The sequence below is a fragment of the Pseudorca crassidens genome, chromosome 17 (assembly GCF_039906515.1).
Source record: "Pseudorca crassidens isolate mPseCra1 chromosome 17, mPseCra1.hap1, whole genome shotgun sequence".
NCBI lineage: Eukaryota > Metazoa > Chordata > Mammalia > Artiodactyla > Delphinidae > Pseudorca > Pseudorca crassidens.
Genome location: NC_090312.1, coordinates 61820867 through 61840085, shown reverse-complemented (window position 1 = coordinate 61840085; position 19219 = coordinate 61820867). Strand labels below are relative to the sequence as shown.

The following is a 19219-nucleotide window of genomic DNA, read 5'->3' as shown; positions in this document are numbered from 1 at the left end:
TTGGGCATCTTCATAACACTGAATTAAATAAGTAATACAAGAAATACCAGTAGAGAGCATTATTCTTTCAAGTTTTTAAATATGTACTTTCAAATGCTCTCTTGCTTCTCAAATTTCTAGTCTTCTGGTTAAGGGAATCCTGGCGAGGACCTCCTTGATCTGGATTAAAAACTCTATTTTGTACTTCATTTCATACAGACGTTAATGCAACACGGCTTTAAAGAGACCCTGTAATCAGCATTACCTATTCTGCAAGAAAATTTACTGTCAACTGTGACCCCAGAAAAATAACAAATCTTTATCAAGAGTTAATAGATGGGGAAAACCATGGGAACAAAAGAAAGGGTGTTTCATCCATTTCAGGGGAATTTTATGAAGATTGTATCTCTGGTTTCTCTTTTCCTCGCTGTTCTATTTTTCAGTTAATTCCCTGGAGAGGAGGCATTGTGGGGTTTCAAGCAGTCATACCTTAGGCTGACCGTCCCTCTGGGTGGGGAGGACAAGACGGTGTGAGTGTGCTGTCTCTGCTCTCCTGTGCCCACTGGGTGACTGTGGGTTGGTGACACCTAGTGAGCACATGGAAAACAAAGTTAACGGGGCAGGCTCTCCTCACCATGCATTTCGTTAGCCTTTGCCACGTGGGCAGGGGTACCCAACCATCAGACACGGAGAGGCTGTGCTTCCTTCACAGAGACCACATGTTAAAATGGATGGGGTGATGCTCATGGTGGAATTTAAAGGCATCCCCCAACAGAAAAGACCCAGCAACAATGAATACTTTACAAATCTCATGACTTCACAACATCTCTGCATTCCCAGTTGCCCATTTTCACTTGAATATTTTAAACCTTAAAGCAAATTCCTATTCCAAGCCTCATCTGTCTCTCTTTTAAAGAAGAAAAGAAGTTAAGAGAGTTCTCTGAGATTATACAGCTAGTCAGTGGCAACACACAATGTGGATCTCCGCCTTCTGTTTATTCAGTTAGATCATTCACAGCCAGTAAATAAATGGCTTCTTGCATAAGACGTCCATATAGCAAACTCTGGGGTCTGAACAGGGATAATGGCAAGAAGCAAAGATCCCGAGCAAATCAAGAATGAATGTCAACCTTGTAGTACTTAGTGAGCATCCACTATGTGCCAGGGTCACTGACAACAGCTTTACTTTTACATCTACTCCACCTGATAAGTACTCACTGTTCCTATTTTATAGATGAGGAAACCAAGCACAGGGAGGTTAAATAACTTGCCCCAGGTCATGGAACTTGCAATGGCCAGGGCTGCAGTGAGCTCTCCCTGATGCCAGAGCATGTGTTTAACCCCCTTATGCCCCACCTCTCAGTCATAATGATGGGAGGGTCCCCTTTGTTCTCCATTCCTCTTGCATTTCTCACTTATTCTCTTTGTATCACGTGCTCACCTAGCACTAAATATCTTCCCAGCAAATGGGATTCTCAAAAGCTACACAAAACTAATTTTATAACAAAAGATAAATGATGTTTCAAGTAAATATACAATATTGCCATATACAAAAGAGCAAACATCTAATAAATTGATCAACTTAATCACTTAGAAGCCAACATGACCGCAGAAATACCAGTACCAACCAACAGTCATGGGAACATTCCATAGAATTGATTTTCTCTAGTACAGGGACCAGTATTTTCTATTTTCTTTCAATGTAAAGGAATGTACATAAGTGTTATTTTCCTAGTCATTAATTAAAAAAAAATTAAACACGTAAGAAAAAAAAACCCTAACATTTTAAACCATTATTGCCATGAGTCTCATTTATTCTGTACCATTGGTCTTTACTTTTTGCTAAAGTTAGGTGGATTGAGGGCCAGCAGAGGTGAGTGACATACATAATTTTTTAAAAACCAAAGCTTTGGAGTTCAGTGTCTGCATTTGATGTGGGTTCTTCCAGAAGCAGAATCCCCACCTCCCACTCGCAACCCCCATCCCATCGGGACCAGGATGCATATTAGCACAGTAGAGGGAGTGAACGCTTCAGAGTTTACTACCACTGTAGATGATCTAGAATATCCTCATATGACTTGTTTTTAAGTGCTCAGGACAATGAAAAAAATTTTTGTTCTAAAAATTATTGTAGAACTTGTAGAATTCCAAGAGTACCTCTTTATTCAGTCAGAGAACTGGAAATGTTTAGGTGACACAACAGTGACACTGTTTCCATCAGCCAGGGATAACGTGGAAGGTTCTAAGGTTGCAGAATTGCCATATGTCAATTTTGTGTGGGGTGATATGAGATAATAAAATGCTCTTCATTCAACAAATATTTATTAAATACTTACTATGCCCCAGGCACTGTTCTAGATTGTGGGGATACAGCACTGAACAAGACAAAGTCTCTGCCCTCATGGAGTGTACATTCTAGTGGGGAGATAGACAATAACTACAAAAACAAGTAAGGGCATTTTAGTGATAAGTGCCTGAAGAAAATAAAATAGGCTACCAGGCCAAGCGTGATGGAAGGAGAGGACATATTTGTTCAGGGTGGTGAGGGAAGGCTTCTTGGGGAGGTTACCTTTGATCTACAGAGCACTCCGGGGAAAGGGGGCGGGCAAGGGCCAAGGCCTCCCAGGTGCAGAGTGCCAGTGGGGCCGGGAGACAATGCATGGGAGGCAGGAGGAAGGCGGGAGGACGGGAGGTGGTGGGTTCAGGTCATGTCTTGGAGCTGTGATGAGGAATTTGAAGGTGATTCTAAGTGCAAAGGAAGCCAGTGGAGCGTTTTAAGAAAGTGAGACATCTGGTTAACACTTTACAAAGATCGTTCTGGCTCCTTGGAGAATGGGTTAGCAAGAGCCTGGACAGGAACCCCGAGGACCGCTTAAGAGCCTTTTGCACTGTTTCAGGAGAAAAACGTACTGGTGATTTAGATGAGAATGTGGTAGTGGTGGGGATAAGGGGCTGGATTCGTATCCTGTAGAGGCAGAGTCCGGGACTTGCTGATAGATGGGATATAGGACAGAAAATAAGAGGACAAATCTTTCGATGAATCAAGGATGCCTCCTAGGTCCTGGCCTGAGAGGCTGGAGGGATGAGGGTGCCACTTAACTGAAATTAGAAAACTGGTGACCTCATAGGTTTAGGGGAGGAATGAGGGGCAGGTTTGGACCCACTGCAGGAAGAACCCTTCTCTACCTTATTTCTGCTAACGGCTTTCTTAAGTCTGGAGTTGAGGGCACACGTGTTTCGTGTCTAGTCCTGTCTGACGGCAGCCCCTCCCGTTCTACAACAGACCTGGGTTTCTACAGGCTGCAGCATAGTGGAAGCCAGGACCCTGTTCACACACCAGCGTGCGGCTTAGTTCTGTGGGAGGATCAATATCCTCCGGCTATTGATCGGGAGCTTTCCTGGAGATTTTTTTTTTTTTTGCGGTACGCGGGCCTCTCACTGCTGTGGCCTCTCCCGTCGCGGAGCACAGGCTCCGGACGCGCAGGCTCAGCGGCCATGGCTCACGGGCCCAGCCGCTCCGCGGCAGGTGGCATCTTCCCGGAGCGGGGCACGAACCCACATCCCCTGCATCGGCAGGCGGACCCTCAACCACTGCGCCACCAGGGAAGCCCTCACTTCCACTTTATAGATGAGGAAATGGAGAAGTTAAGGAAGTTGCTGAGGCCACGCAAAAAGTAAATGGCGGACCCGGGATTTGAATATGGGCTGTCTGACACCAGCCGACCTTGGAACTTGGTTCTGAATGGTGTCAAAGCCCCGCTTTTTCTCTCTTCCATCCTGCCTCGTAACTGATGGCAGTATTGTGTGCCCTGGAATAAAGCCCTGGAAAACATGATTCGGCTCCTTCTCCCACTGGCCTCCACATTCCAGAGTTATTTGTTTTACATCTTAACCATTTTTAAGTTCTATTTGGGGACATGTTTTATAAAGCATATAATACACTTAGAGAGAGTGCTGTATGGTATTATTTCTAAATAACTAAAATGGGCTATATATGCCTGTAATTTGTCTCCTGATTAGGTGTGACCTCAGAAGAGTTTAAAGAATTCTAAATCATAGTCTGCAAAAATCGTGGCTAATTTTTCCCATATGTTGAGTATATTTGTGTTATATGAGTCAACCCCAGATAGGGAGAATCCACTTTCTCTGCCCCCGGTTTTACAGTAATGAGACATGTCACAGATAACAACACTAGGAAGTACAACATAATGTCAGCCAGTGCCAGGCACTGTGTTCAATGATACAACGATACAAGGTGGTTGTCGTAGAGCTGAGTCAAGGGCATTGCTTGAAAGAGGTCCTGTGACCGGCTAGAGGTCACGGCTTGTAAATCCCAGTCAGGACTTGCCTCACACCAGAGCAGTAATACAGAGGTTGTGTCCTTCTGTAACTATGTTGGAGAAATTTCTTTTCTTTGTGATTTTCTATCTCCCAAATGGGAAAAAAAAAGAAAAAGAGCCCCTTGTCTTGGTTTTAATCTCTTCTAACATAATATTCTGAACCCTCCATCAAAGTGTTAATAAAAAACAAACCAGCTAAAGAGCTAACAATTAAGCACTACTATTTCAGGTCTGGAGACTGTCTTTCTGGCCTGAAGCCTCTTGGAATGGCCCTTGGATAGCAGGTTGATTAGCTCCTATTTGCTTGCATGGGGCCTATTATGGACTGGATTTTGTGTCCGCTCCACCCCCCTTCACATGTTGAAGCCCTAATTCTCAGTGTGGTTGTATTTGGAGATGGGGTCTCTAAGGAAGTAATTAAAGACAAATAAGGTCCAAAGGGTGGGACCCTGATCCAATAGGATTAGTGCCCTTAGAAGAAGAGACACCAAAGGGCTCTCTCTCTGTCTCCCTACCCCCCAAAAGAAAAGGCCATGTGAGGACATATCAAAAAGTTGGCCCCTGACAAGGCAGCAGGAGAGCCCTCACCAAGAACTGAATCAGCTAGCACACTGATCTGAGACTTTTGGCCTCCAGAATTGTGAGAAAATAAATGTGGGATGCTTAAGCCACCCAGTCTATTATGGTAGACTAACACACAAGGGCCAAGAGCTCTCAGCTTTCTGCCATGAAAAGAGAGGGAAAGAAATGGAGATAATTAGGGGTCATTGGGGGAAAACAGGTCAAAGAAAGCAGTAATTAACCATGGTCTTCTCCCTACCCCTAGGTCCATAGCCTTGGGCTAGAAAAGACTGAAACGTTCCATTGGTGAATATGCAGATCGACCTTCTGGGCTATACACCTCCGGGAAGAGGTCTTACCCAGGGAACTTATTAAAGCCCCAAATTCAGGAAGTCCAGTGTAGGCAAATGAATAAATAAAATTCTTCAAACCTTGGGATTTCGCAGAAGGAGATTATTTCTACTTTCTAGGAAGCATACAAAAGCATCCCCTCTTCAATACCAGGTCTCAAAGACATGGGAGAAAAGGAAACCTTAAATGGGGTTGACAACCTCAGAGTACTTGCTTTGGAGTACAACAAGAAATGTGTTCTTTAATGAGGATTTAATAAAATGGCAACTGCTCTGTTCTTCAGTTGGGATAAAGTTGAAGCCACCACGGATACTAGTACCTTATCATTTAAAACTTTTAGAGGTTCTGTCTGAAAATCCTATTACACGAATTTAGGAGGTGGGGATTCACATGTTCTCAGAGTCAGCCTGGTTCCCTGTCTTCTAGAGGTGAGACTAGCACCCCTGGAGAATTCAGGGATGGTTGCTGGCACCCAGCCAGTGGACATGTGACAGTCCTATGCCTGGGTGGTGTGGAGTTGTGAGATCCAGCTCCCTGTAGAAGGGGGCGGACAGCAAACAGCCAGTTTTTTTTTCTTTTAAAAAAAGCATTGATAGAGAGTAGGGCAACATGAAGAACATTTTTAGTAGTAAGCCTCCTTGTCTTCTTTCTAGAATTAAACAAAAGCCTTCGAAAATGGCAGCTCCCTCCATCCCCTTACCTTTATTTTTAGATAGCGATGGCAAGTTTAACTGCTGAAACAGTCTAAAACCAGATAGATTGGGAATTCTCTGGCGAAAGGATAAATTAGAAGCTCACATAGGATTTTAGTGGGATACCTAGTTAACTCAGTTACTCTATGTACTTTCTGTCAAAGCTCTAGTCCAGAACATCCCTGGTAACCAATCGATAGCAAAATGAGGGACTCTGTCCACAGTGTCCACAGAGAGAAGAGTTTTAAAATTTCACTGTTAAAAAAACCAACAAGAGGAGGTATCCTGGCTGGTATCCTACCGTGTAAGACATTTAGGAACTTTGGAGGACATGGAACTAGTGAAATGTCAGAGAGAGAAAAACAAACATCGTATATTAACACATGTATGTGGAATCTAGAAAAATGGTAGAGATGAACCGGTTTACAAGGCAGAAATAGAGACACAGACGTAGAGAACAAATGTATGGACACCAAGGGGGGAAAGCAGGGGTGGTGGTGGGATGAACTGGGAGATTGGGACTGACATGTATACACTAATATGTATAAAATAGATAAGTAATGAGAACCTGCTGTATAGCACAGGGAACTCCACTTCACTGTACAGTAGAAACGAATACAACATTGTAAAGCAACTATACCCCAGTTTAAAAAAAAAACAACCACACGGCGTGATGTCACACTATACTTCAGAAGGAGATGATTTAATTAATAGAACAAAGGGGAAAATACTCCATTTGGGCTGGTCATAGAGGTAATTTGAAAGGAAGTCTGAACTGGGCTGTTCTGTCTACACACTATACTTGTTTTTAAACCAGACGAGCTTTAGGGAGATGCTCTTGAAAATTCTGCTCAAATCGAAGAAGGGAAGGAACAGAATTCAGAATAGCAGGTCTCTGTCATTCTGTGATTGTAGCTGCCTTGCTGGCTTAGAAGGGTTGTCTCAAATGTCATGTCCAGAGCCACTCTGGGTCTTTTTATGTCTATCCAAAAAAAAAAAAAAAAAAAGTCGCCAAAAGGGCTGATTGCTTACCTCTGACACCCACCTTAGGGGATCACTGTTCCTGCCAGAAACAAAACTAATACCTACATGTCTAAGCTATTCTTTTTAAATGTTTACTAACAGGGCATTCATCGTATTCTTGCTTTTTGAGAACAACCAGCACTTCCACTCTTTGTGAAGGAGGCACCTTTCATAATTATTCCAGATCCATGATCCTGTTTAAAAATCCTATTCTAGGAGTCTTTTCTGGAAGCCACAAATTCTCCTTGAATTGCTGCCAGCAGGATGCTTTTTATTGTTGACTATTCCTCTAGGGAATTTAATAAATATTCATTGACAGAGCACAGCGTAATTGACTGAGCCACTTTCATTTTTATCAGCTCCACAGGAGGCCTTGGTATTTGCTGGAAACCTCTGGGAGTTGCCAGTGGTTGCAATAAGAAGCTTTTGTGAGGTCCATAGGGAGAGGGGTGGAGAGGAGAAAATAAGGTTAATGTCTATCATCATAAGCCACTTTCCTGAACCTTATCAGGAGTTATAAACCCCCTTGAGCATCAGCGGTATGGGGGTCTATGGATATTCTGTGATAAGCTATAAAAGACCCGATATCTTTTGAAATGAATAGTTAAGAATCAAGCACATTCATGCTGAGTTTTCAGACAGTAATCATTTACCATATCAAATCAATTCTTATATACTACTTAAACCCGATGGCATATTTCAGCACTCATTTATTTGCAAATTACCCCTCAGCATGGGCTATTCAGGCTTTGGAAGAAAAAAAGTGATTTCAATTTCTACTATTTGAACTTGCAAAATGACATACCCACAAACAATTTCAAAGTCAAATCTTATAAAGTTACTCATAATGATAAATGCCATTTACGTATAGGATCTCTTTCTTTTATGTTCAGGGTCTGAGTTCAGCTATTAATTTTATAAAGCTTTTTGGAAACATACAAATACGCCACCCACACAAAATATCTTGATATATTTCCAACAAGTTGTTTATCAACAGATGAAACTGTCTTTTAGTTTCTAAAATTCCAGTCAAAACACCTTTTTACAAAGAAGTTGGGCCTGTCTGGACCACGAGACACCTCGCTGAGTTTACAAATATCATTTAAAAAAAAAAAAAAAGAATTCTTCTGGCATTCCAATTTTCATCTTTTTCTTGCATGTTTCTACAATTTGTTCTCTAAATATACGTTTGGCTTTGACCAGATTTCTGGCTTTTTGCTTTTTTACTTACTGGAATGCCTGTGAAGGTAACTGGAGGAGACTGCCAAGATATGCTGAAGCTGCTGCCATTGGGGGTGAACTTGGCCGATCCTGGAATGTTCACAGGGGGCGTGGCCTGTCAAATAGAAAACAGAGGAAGTTGTTATGAAAGAACATTTCACCTCAGAGTCTTAAGCTGTCATTTCCAAAGTAGGGCCTCAGAACTAATCTCAGCTATATTAATGACTAAATTACAACAGGAGGAAATTAAACACAGTCAAAGAGAGTAGCTAGAGATAAACTTTTTATCTATCTAAGCAATTGAAGGTATAAAAGGAGAGAGTTTTTGACTACTGATTTCTGAAAAGAAATTTGCTTATACATACATATACCTATTTTAGGACATCTGTGGTATACAATTCCTCACTATCAAGTTGGGGAGTCACTTTTTTATGCAGTGATGGTAGGTTGTAAATTACAACACTTTGGGAGGGTAATTTGGCAATACATATAAAAATTCTTAGCGTTCTGTATGTTAGCTATTCCACTTCTAGAATTTATCCTCAGGAAATGGATATAAGGATGTTCATTGCAGAACTATGTATTATATTTAACAAAACTGGAAACACATGTCCAATAATAGGGAAAAGGGTAGATATATCATGATATAGCCACGGAGCCATTAAAAATGATGTTGTTGAAGAATACTCATTGGCGTGGGAAAATGTTCATGGGATATTAAGTGGAAAAAACAAAGCACAGTGAAAACAGTACTACAATAGATTCCATTTTTTTAAAAAAATGAGTATACATACACACATAGAATACTTTTGAAGGACATACCAAAAATATGAACCAAGGGGCTTTCTTGTTGTTGGGACTAAGGATGGATTTTCTTTCTTTGCTTATGTTTCTAATATTTTTATGCTGAGCATTTATAATATCTGTAAACAGAAAAATCCCAATACTGTGAATATATGGTTTGGGAAGGAATTTCTAGACCCCTTAGTGTGTGTTCCAACTCTCATTATATAGATAAGCAAAATAATTTAATTAAGTTGGTTCAAGCCCACGATTTCGGACCTAAATGCAACACTGACAAACAAGAACAAAGGAATGAATAATTCTTTTGACTGCCGTTAAGAAGAGTCAGGAATGAAAGTTATTGCATCAACTAATTTAATAAGTAGCTCTATTCTATTGCTCTTGAGTTGAAGTCTACTAAATAAATGGCTGAATTCTTCCTCTACTGCTTTAGTTTTTCTACTTTTATACATACAGCTGCTAGTGACAGTGGTTTTGTAACTGGCAATACATAGCTGTTCATGTTATAGCCTAAGATTCAATAATTACTCTTCTGGAAATCTAAGGAAAAAATAAAGCTACTGGCACAGAGGTATCCTCTGTAGATTTACTAATGACAATTAAAAAGCTGGATAGACTAAAAAGTAGATCCCTAACAAAAAGAATGATTAAAACCATTTAATGTTTTTATTTAATTGAATTCGGTTATATATTCAGTTCTACGGAAAGTGTTTATAAAACAAGGGTGGGAGAACACAATTACAAATATGTACAGGAGATTTTTCTTCTAAAAAGTTACATAAGGTGGTTGATAATTATGGGAAAATTTTTTTAAAAATCTGAGTGTATTGAAATCTTACTAAATCAACACTTAAAAGAGTTCATAATTGCTGGGGGAAAAGGAGCTTTAGCCGTGTCCTGTATTTGCAGGATTTGTCTCTAAGGTCTTATGAGACTTTGGAGTGAAGGAGAATCCCCTAGAAGGTCTGTTAAACACAGACTGCTCAGCCCCACCCCTCCTTCTGGTCCCACAGGTCTGGGGCAAACCCAAGAAATATACATTTCTAACAAGTTTCCAGGTGATGCTGACACTGTTGATTTGGGGAACACTGACAACCAGAGCTCCAGTCTGAGAGAGTGAGTTACCAATTCAGAAGGGAGTGCACTAAGTCCCAGACTGGGGTGCAGGACGAAAGTGGCATTGTGTCAGCACTTTTCAATGCTCATCTTTTCACTTATTTTATTTTTTATTTAACAGGCACTTATATCATGTGCCAGGCTCCCTTCTGAGAGTTTTACAGTATTAAGGATTTTAATTCTCATAACAGCGTCTCAGGGATCAGATCTTCAATCAGTACTGCAAAGTCCAAGGACCTACAGGGTTTCATCTGTGCGAGATTCTGGCTTTAAAAGGAGAAAAAGAGTCAGAATGCTACTGCTTTTGGTCAGGAGTAAAGTGATTACTCTCACGGTCCCTTGCCAGTCACCTGGTAAGCGTGGTCGGTGTGCACGAGGTAGAGGGTGGTGGGAGCAGAGCGGCTCAAGGGTGTCATCAATTTTGTCTCAGTTTTGGCACAAGGAGTTTCTGTTCTGCTGGAATCTGGGATGGGGAAAGTAGGAGGCGAAGCCAGGGACTGGGAGGGCGAAACCGGGGCCAGGCTGCTCAGTCCGTCTGCCACCGAGTCTGTGTTGAGCTTGATCTCAGTGTAGTAAAAGTCTTCTTCTCCATCACTGTAGTCAGACTCCCCAACACGCCTAATGCAAAAGAGAGCAAAACAATCCTACTCACCCAAGCCATTTTCTTGCCTTGAAATCTGGCACATCACATGCTGGTCCTTCTGTCTGGAATGCTTTTCCTCTGTTCTGTCTGCCTGGCAAACTCTTACCTATCCTGCAACACTCAGCTGTCCACTTCCAGGGAAGCCTTCCTTAACTTCCTAAAGCAATTTATTCAATTAATCAACCAATCAATCAATCAATTATTCAACAACAATTCACTGAGAGTCTACTATGTCCTGGCTCTTTTTTTAGAGTCCCACTATTACAGTGAACAAAACATAAATAGACTCTGCCCTGATGGAACATCCAGTCTAGGGGGAGAGGCAGACAAGAAACCCATAATGGAACACATGAAAAAGAACAAAATACGTAGGAATAAACCTACCTAAAGAGGTAAAAGACCTGTACTCAAAAAACTGTATGACACTGATGAAAGAAATTGAAGACAACACAAACAGATGGAAAAATATACCGTGTTCTTGGATTGGAAGAATTAATATTGTTAAAATGACCACACTCTCCAAGGGCATCTACAGATTCAATGTAATCCCTGTCAAAATACCAATGGTATTTTTCACTGAACTAGAACAGATAATTTTAAAATTTGTATGAAAACACAGAAGATTCCAAATAGCTAAAACAATCTTCAGAAAGAACAGAGCTGGAAGAATCATGCTCCCTGACTTCAGTATAAAGCTATAGTAATCAAAATAGTATGGCACTGGCACAAAAGCAGACACATAGATCAATGGAAAAGAATAGAGAGCCCAGAAATAGACTCACACACTTGTGGTCAATTAACCTGCAACAAAGGAGGCAAGAATATACAATGGAGAAAAGGCAGTCTCTTCCATAAGTGGTGCTGGGAAAACTGGACAGCAACATGTAAAAGAATGAAATAAGAACACTCCCTAATACCATACACAAAAATAAACTAAAAATGGATTAAAGACCTAAATGTAAGACATGACACCATAAAACTGCTAGAGGAAAACATAGGCAGAACACTCTTTGACATAAATTGTAGCAATAATTTTCGGATCTGTCTCCAAGCAAAGGAAATATAAGTAAAAAATAAAGAAATGGGACCTAATTAAACTTGAAAACTTTTGCATAGCAAAGGAATCCACTGACAAAACAAAAAGACAACCTATTGAATGGGAGAAAATATTTGCAAGTGATATGACCGATAAGGGGTTACTATCCAAAATATATAAATAGCTCATTAACTCAACATTAAAAAAAAAAACAACCCTATTAAAAAGTGGGCAGAAGATCTGAATAGATGTTTTTCCAAAGAGGACATGAAGATGGCCAACAGGCACATGAAAAGATGCTCAACATCACTAATCATCAGGGAAATGCAAATCAAAACCAAAATGAGGTATCACCTTAAACCTGTCAGAATGACTATCATCAAAAAGAACAAAAATAACAAATGTTGGCAAGAATATGGAGAAAAGGGAACACTTGTACACTGTTGGTGGGAATGTAAATTGGTGTAGTCACTGTGGAAAATAGTATGGAGGTTTCTCCAAAAACTAAAAATAGAACTACCATATGACCCAGCAATTCCACTCCTGGGTATATATCTAAAAAAAAACAAAACAAAACAGTAATTCAAAAAGATACATGCACCCCAATGTTCATAGCAGTATTATGTACAATTGCCAAGATATGGAAGCAACCTAAGTGTCCATCAACAGATGAAGGATATAGAAGATGTGAGATACACACACACACACACACACACACACACACACACAATGGAATACTACTCAGGCATTAAGAAAGAATGAAGTTTTTGCCATTTGTAACAACATGAATGGACTTGGAGGGTATTACGCTAAGTGAAATAAGTCAGATTGAGAAAGACAAATACTGTATGATGTTACTTATATATGGAATCTAAAACACACAACAAACTAGTGAATATAACAGAAAAGAAGCAGACTCACAGATATAGAGAACAAACCAGTAGTTATCAGTGGGGAGAGGGGAAGGAGGAGGGGCAGTATATGGGTAGAGGATTAAGAGGTACAAACTATTATGTATAAAATAAGCTACAAGGATATATTACTGGACAATACAGGGAATATAGCCAATATTTTGTAACAACTATAAATGGAGTATAACCTTAAAAAATTGTGAGTTACCAGAATGTACATCTGTAACTTATAAAATATTGTACATCGACTATAACTCATAAAAAAGGTAAACCCACAAGGAAATAGACATTTAATACATCAGGTAGTGATACATCCCAGAAAGAAAAATTAAGCAGCATTAAGAGTGTCCTTAATCAGCTTAAATGACGGGGGCATTATTTTAAATAGTGTGTTCAGAGGAAGACTCTCCGAGGAGGTAATATTTAAGCAGACGTCTATATGAGGTGAGGGAGAAACCCATGTGGGAACCATGTGGGAAGAATGCACAGAGTCCTGGGGTGGGCTGTCCTGGCACTTTCCAAGAAGGGCAGAGAGGCAGGCGGCTGGTGCTCGGGGCACCAGGCAGAGAGTAAGGAGAGAAGCGTGGCAAGGAAGGCAGAGGCAAGATCGCACAGGGCCTTGTAGCCCTGGGGAAAGACGGGATTTTGTCCTGAATGTGATGGAAGCTTCCAGGGATTTTGAGGACTCTGAGTTACTTTTTATTATTTTTTTATTTTTTAAAATTGAAGTATAGTTAATTCACAATGTTGTGTTAGTTTCAGGTGTACAGCAAAGTAATTACATACATATATTTTTATTATATATATATATATATATAAAGCATATATATATTCTTTTTCAGACTCTTTTCCATTATAGGTTATTACAAGAGATTGAGCATAGTTCCCTGTGCTATACAGTAAGTCCTTGTTGTTTATCTGTTTTATATACAGTACTGTGTATTTGTTAATCCTAAGCTCCTAACTTATCTCTCCCCAGTTCACCCCCTCTCATGCTATGCCCTGTGGTAGCCATAAGTTTGTTTTCTAATGCCATCTAATGCCATTTGTAGCAACATGGATGGACCTACAGATTTTCATATTAAGTGAAGTAAGATAGACAAAGACAAATATCATATGCTACCACTTATATATGGAATCTAAAAAAATGATACCAATGAACTTATTTACAAAACAGAAATAGACTCATAAGTTACTTTTTTTTTTTTTTTTTTTTTTTTGCGGTATGCGGGCCTCCCACTGTTGTGGCCTCTCCCGTTGCAGAGCACAGGCTCCGGACGCGCAGGCTCAGCGGCCATGGCTCACGGGCCCAGCCGCTCCGCGGCATGTGGGATCTTCCCGGACCGGGGCACGAACCCGTGTCCCCTGCATCGGCAGGTGGACTCTCAACCACTGCGCCACCAGGGAAGCCCTCATAAGTTACTTTTTAAAAGGATCACTCTGGCAATTGTCTGGAGAGAGAATAGAGGAGAGGAGGGCAAGAGGGGTGGGAGGCCAGCGAGCAGACTGTGGAGCAGTTGACAGTGGCCGGGCGAGAGGTGGGAGGTGGAAGTGACCTGAGCTCTCAAATCGGGGAAGTATTTTGCACGTTAGGTGTTAGGATTTAATTCCGAACTGTTAGATCCTCTGAGCTCCCTGTGAGGTGCGTTCAGTTTATTTAATTCACTTTATGTAATGACTTGGTACATTTCTGCAATTTTTTTTTAAACCCCTGTCGCCTCCCTAAGACTGATTCTCTAGGGCTATGTCTTGTTCATCTTTGTGTCACACTACACATATATCAGCGCATCTGGCCTACAGTAGGTGCCTATTAAATGTTGAATGAATGAACGAAGGAAGCTGATGTTATAGCACAGTGATTCCCAGCATGAATTCTGGAGTCGGATCTCCTGGGTTCAAATCCTGACAGCTTCTAGCTGTGTGTGTGATTTTGGCAGCCTGCACCCTTATATAAAACGACATACCGGTCCGGGAGGATCCCACATGCCGCAGAGCGGCTGGACCCGTGAGCCATGGCCGCTGAGCCTGCGCGTCCGGAGCCTGTGCTCCGCAATGGGAGAGGCCGCAATAGTGAGAGGCCCGCGTACAGCAAACAAACAAACAAACAAACAACAACAAAAAAAAATGACATAGCACAGCTGGCCCACCATATCTGTGGGTTCCGCAGCTGCAGGTATGGAGGCCTACTGCATACATGCTTAGAAGTGTACCGCACACATAATAAGCACTGAGTGCGTATTAAATAAAAATAAGGCTGATGTTAAAAGGCCTCAATGTTGTGACTTCCCTGGTGGTGCAGTGGTTAAGAATCCGCCTGCCAACGCAGGGGACGCAGGTTCAGTCCCTGGTCCAGGAAGATCCCACATGCCGTGGAGCAACTAAGCCCGTGAGCCACAACTACTGAGCCTGCGTGCCACAGCTACTGGAGCCCGCGCGCCTAGAGCCCGTGCTCTGTAACAAGAGAAGCCACCGCAATGAGAAGCCTGCGCACCGCAATGCAGAGTAGCCCCCGCTCGCTGCAACTAGAGAAAGACCACAGGCAGCAACGAAGACCCAAGGCAGCCAAAAATTAATAAATAAATTTATATGTACAAAAAAAAGCCTCAATGTTTACTATCACCAGGAAAAATATCTTCTAGTACTTCCGCAGTTTTTCTCCCGGAGACATGGAAAATTGTACTTTTCCACAGAAAGCTTTGCATAAAATAACTGTCGAGTAAATAATAACATTCATTGGATTTATGAATTTCTAGGGAAATGGTGCACATCTGGCCACTTGGTTTTATGGGATAGCCTCTGCACATCTCCCTTCCCTGGGGCATCCCCAAATTTCATGACCACATCCAGCAGGCGCAGGACACTGACTCGGAATAAACTTTTTTCCCACTTACAATCCCTGTATAGAACTTAAAACACAAGTCTCCCCTTCTCCTCGGCCTTTCGGTTTAGCCACATCGGGGGCTTCTCCCAGCCTCGTTCCATTTCCCCTGAGGTCTCAGGCGGAGGCGTCTAGGGAGGTGTCTGCACTGTACCAGGTCAGGCTGGGCTTGGCTTTCCTACAAGCAGAGCACGGAAGACCCCAGAGAGTGGGCTGAAGAATGTGCGCCTGTTCTATTCCTGTCCCCACTTCCTCTCCAGTAAAGGGCAGGCCGAGTTGCTACTGGCTGCCTGAGTGCCACCTAATAGACACACAGGCCTGGGGGAAACTGTGTGTCCTACACGGGGATAAATCAGGACCAGCCCCTGGTGTATAAGAATGGAGTGAGACTTAAGAGAAAAACAGTGTACTTTTTATACTGACATGGTGTGCACTGCAGCTACATCAGATGCAAGACACATATTTGGGGGTTCTGGAATGCCCCCTTCTTCCCCTAGGTCCCACAGCCAACACTCATTAAAAATGCCCCATCCTCCTACAGTCACATCATGGAGGACATGGGTTAAGGCAAAGGCGGTCCCCTTCCGAACCCCACCCAGGTCCATGAGAGCTTCATACACAGACAGAGCAGCCTTGGAGTCCTGCTAACGCAGGCCCATTCCTGGGCGATGGCTGGCAGGGATGTGAATCCTAATTCACCAAGGCGATGTGAAGCACACAGAGTAAAAAGGGAATCCCAGGGCAGTGAATACAGCAGCTGCACGCTGAATTTCACCCACCACGAGAGCACCCCAGAAGCTCAAAGGAAAATCCTGTGATGCCGTTTATAGTCTATAAATACATATATGTGGCATGTGTTTCTGTGTAGTGCTGAATAGGATTCGAATCGTTGGGCAGAGAGACCTTAAAACAAACACCCCAAGTCCTGATTATAGCTTCCAGAAGCCCTTCCTAAACCTTTAAAGAACTCTGAGCTATTTACTCTGTGAGCTGTGCTGACAGTGAGGTTTGAGGGGAGAAGCTGCAGGATCTCCTTCTCCGAAGCCTTTAGGAATAGGAGGGCATTCTGCCCCGCAGTGTTTCAGTGTGGTGTTTCCTGGAGGATGAAGTGGACCCTCAGGCTAGCGGAGCAGACTCCCTGCTTTGCTGGGCCGCACCCACGGCGCTTGGTGACTTTCCACGTGCTGTGCCCTGGAAGGGTCTGGCTGTGTCTCCAGCATCCCAAGCCTACAGGTTAGGGAGATAGATCTCTGCTTCTCTCCAGTCACTGAAGGGGCCGAGCCACACCAATCAGCAAAATCACCTTAGAACCAGTTCTTGTTTTCTTTTTCTACCACTTTTTTTTTTTTTTTTTTTTTTTTTTTTTTTGCGGTACGCGGGCCTCTCACTGTTGTGGCGTCTCCCGCTGCGGAACACAGGCTCCGGACGCGCAGGCTCAGCGGCCATGGCTCATGGGCCCAGCCGCTCCACGGCATGTGGGATCTTCCCGGGTCGGGGCACGAACCCGTGTCCCCTGCATCGGCAGGTGGACTCTCAACCACTGCGCCACCAGGGAAGCCCTCTACCACTTTTTTTAATGGATGATGCATTCCCTAAATTTATCCCTTGCTGGGCAAAGCGACTGTAGTGTTGATTTCTCAACACTCATCTTTTTGAAAGGGCTCCTCTGTGTCCAAGCATTTTGGGGGCTGGTCATGTATCTGGATTTGCCTTATGCACACTGGTTATGACTTACAGCTTCTCAAGGTCTCTTCTCAGTCCCAGATTCCTGGACAAGAAAAACCCAGAGACTAGAGCACAAGGCAACTGAACTACCATTGCCCCTCTGGAGTGGCCCCCTAATCCCTGTTGCTAGAAACTTAGTTTCATCTTTCCTTAGAATGGTTTCTATATAACACAAGGAAGTGTCAGTTGTACAAATAAAGGACTTATCTGGGCAACAGAAAATGATAGAGCAGGTCATCAGGCATCATAAGAATAGCAACAGCAGCACTGATTGTCACTGGGGTTCTTAAACCCTTTTCAGGTTATATCTGCCTTTGAGGCTCAAAGTCACGAATACACTCCACTGGGAAAAAAGTGCACATCTAACTTTACAGACAATTTCAGGGGGTTCAAGGACCCCTTACCCTACCCTACCCTACCCTACCCTAGTGGCCCATCTTTTACAAATTATTCTAGCATACATTTTAGTTTTGACCCTCACACATGCCGCTGCAGGGCTGATATAATTAGCCTCATTTTCAGAAGGACCTAAGGCTCCAAGCAGCGACGTGTTTAATGTCACTTAGTGCAGCGGTCCCCAACCTTTTTGGCACCAGGGACCAAAGTTTCTGGAAGACAATTTTTCCACAGGGCGGGTGGTGGAGGAGGATGGTCCAGGCGGTAACGCGAGCGATGGGGAGCGGCTGTAAATGCAGGTGAAGCTTCGCTCACTTGCCCGCCGCTCACCTCCTGCTGTGCAGCCCGGTTCCTAACAGGCCACGGACGGGTGCCGATCCTCGGTCCTGGGATTGGGGACCCCTGACTTAGTGAGTATATTAGGGAGGCTTTACAAATGTGAGTCACCTTCTTTCCACTTGCCATACTGGCCTATGTTATCTGCCGTGGGCATCTCCATGGTGATCAGGAAGATCCAGCTGGCTGAGTCCCTAGTCCTGTGTTCAGAATTTTTAAGGCACAGTGTGGTGTGTAATTCTGAGTGCAAGTGACCTGGATCGAACTGATGGAGACACGCCAAGCTCTGAAGGGAGGGCTGCCTTACCCAAGATGAATGGTCCGGATGTGCTTCTGCATACCCACTGCAGTGCTCAGAACCTTCCCACAGTTTTTCCAGAGGCATTTGAACATCACCTTCATGGAGTTCTATACATGGGAGAGAAAGTTACATTAAAATGAAAACTAACCCAACAATTTTAATTTTTTCCTTCATTAGAAAAGAAGCAGCGTCCCATTCTCTTGACTATAACTCAGCACACCATTCTAGGAAACCCCCTGGCTGGGGAGGATCTTGGTGACCTCAGAGATTTTCTTGCATCCTTCATGAATACTGAGCCCTGCTGGAACATTTAGTTCACTTTCATTGAGGTGGTCACAGTGTCATTTAGGCATTAATGACAGTGTCTAACATTCACTGGGCACTTACCACGTGCCAGGTGCTAGTCTAAGAATTTATCTCACTTAATCCTAAAAGATGGAAGCTATTATTATCACCATTTTACAGATTCATGGAAAGCTTTCAGGAAAACTTGCCCTGGCTACGAGCCAGCTTCCAGCAAAGCTGGGATATGAAGTTTGGGAGTCTGGTTCCAGGAACCACTCTCTCCACCAGGATACGGTTCCATCTTCTCTTACAAGGATCTCAGAAGTTTTCCAAAACAGTCCAGCACAGGAATTGAGAGCACCGATTCTGGACTGCCTTTCTCAGGTTCTGGTTTCCTTATTTATCAAGTAGGAACAATAGTACCTGTCTCATAAGGTTATTATGAGGATTGAATGAGGTCATGAAAGTGAATCATTTAGCGCAATACTGACGGGAGTAATTATTCAACCAATGGCAGCTATTATGGTCTTATTATGATTATACTTCCCGGAGTGAATTTGACAGGGAGTGAGTTTTCTCCAGGGAGGGTGCTTGTCGTTGGACTGCTGTCTCTTTGCTAAT

At 42.8% G+C, this 19219-nt stretch overlaps 1 protein-coding gene across 6 annotated transcripts in view; it reads right to left on the bottom strand.

Moving 5' to 3' along the window:
- Window positions 1–19219, bottom strand: part of ZNF704 (zinc finger protein 704) — a 217403-nt gene that overhangs the window by 13237 nt on the left and 184947 nt on the right. For all 6 annotated transcript variants that reach the window (XR_010936442.1, XM_067711991.1, XM_067711992.1 and 3 more), the window contains 4 exons: window positions 18320–18420; window positions 10438–10705; window positions 8178–8282; window positions 469–566 (listed from right to left, as the gene is read on the bottom strand). Coding sequence is in view for 5 of the 6 variants with exons in the window: in XM_067711991.1 (XP_067568092.1) it covers window positions 469–566; window positions 8178–8282; window positions 10438–10705; window positions 18320–18420 (572 nt within the window). In the remaining variant the exon portion in view is untranslated. The remainder of the gene's footprint in view (window positions 1–468; window positions 567–8177; window positions 8283–10437; window positions 10706–18319; window positions 18421–19219) is intronic.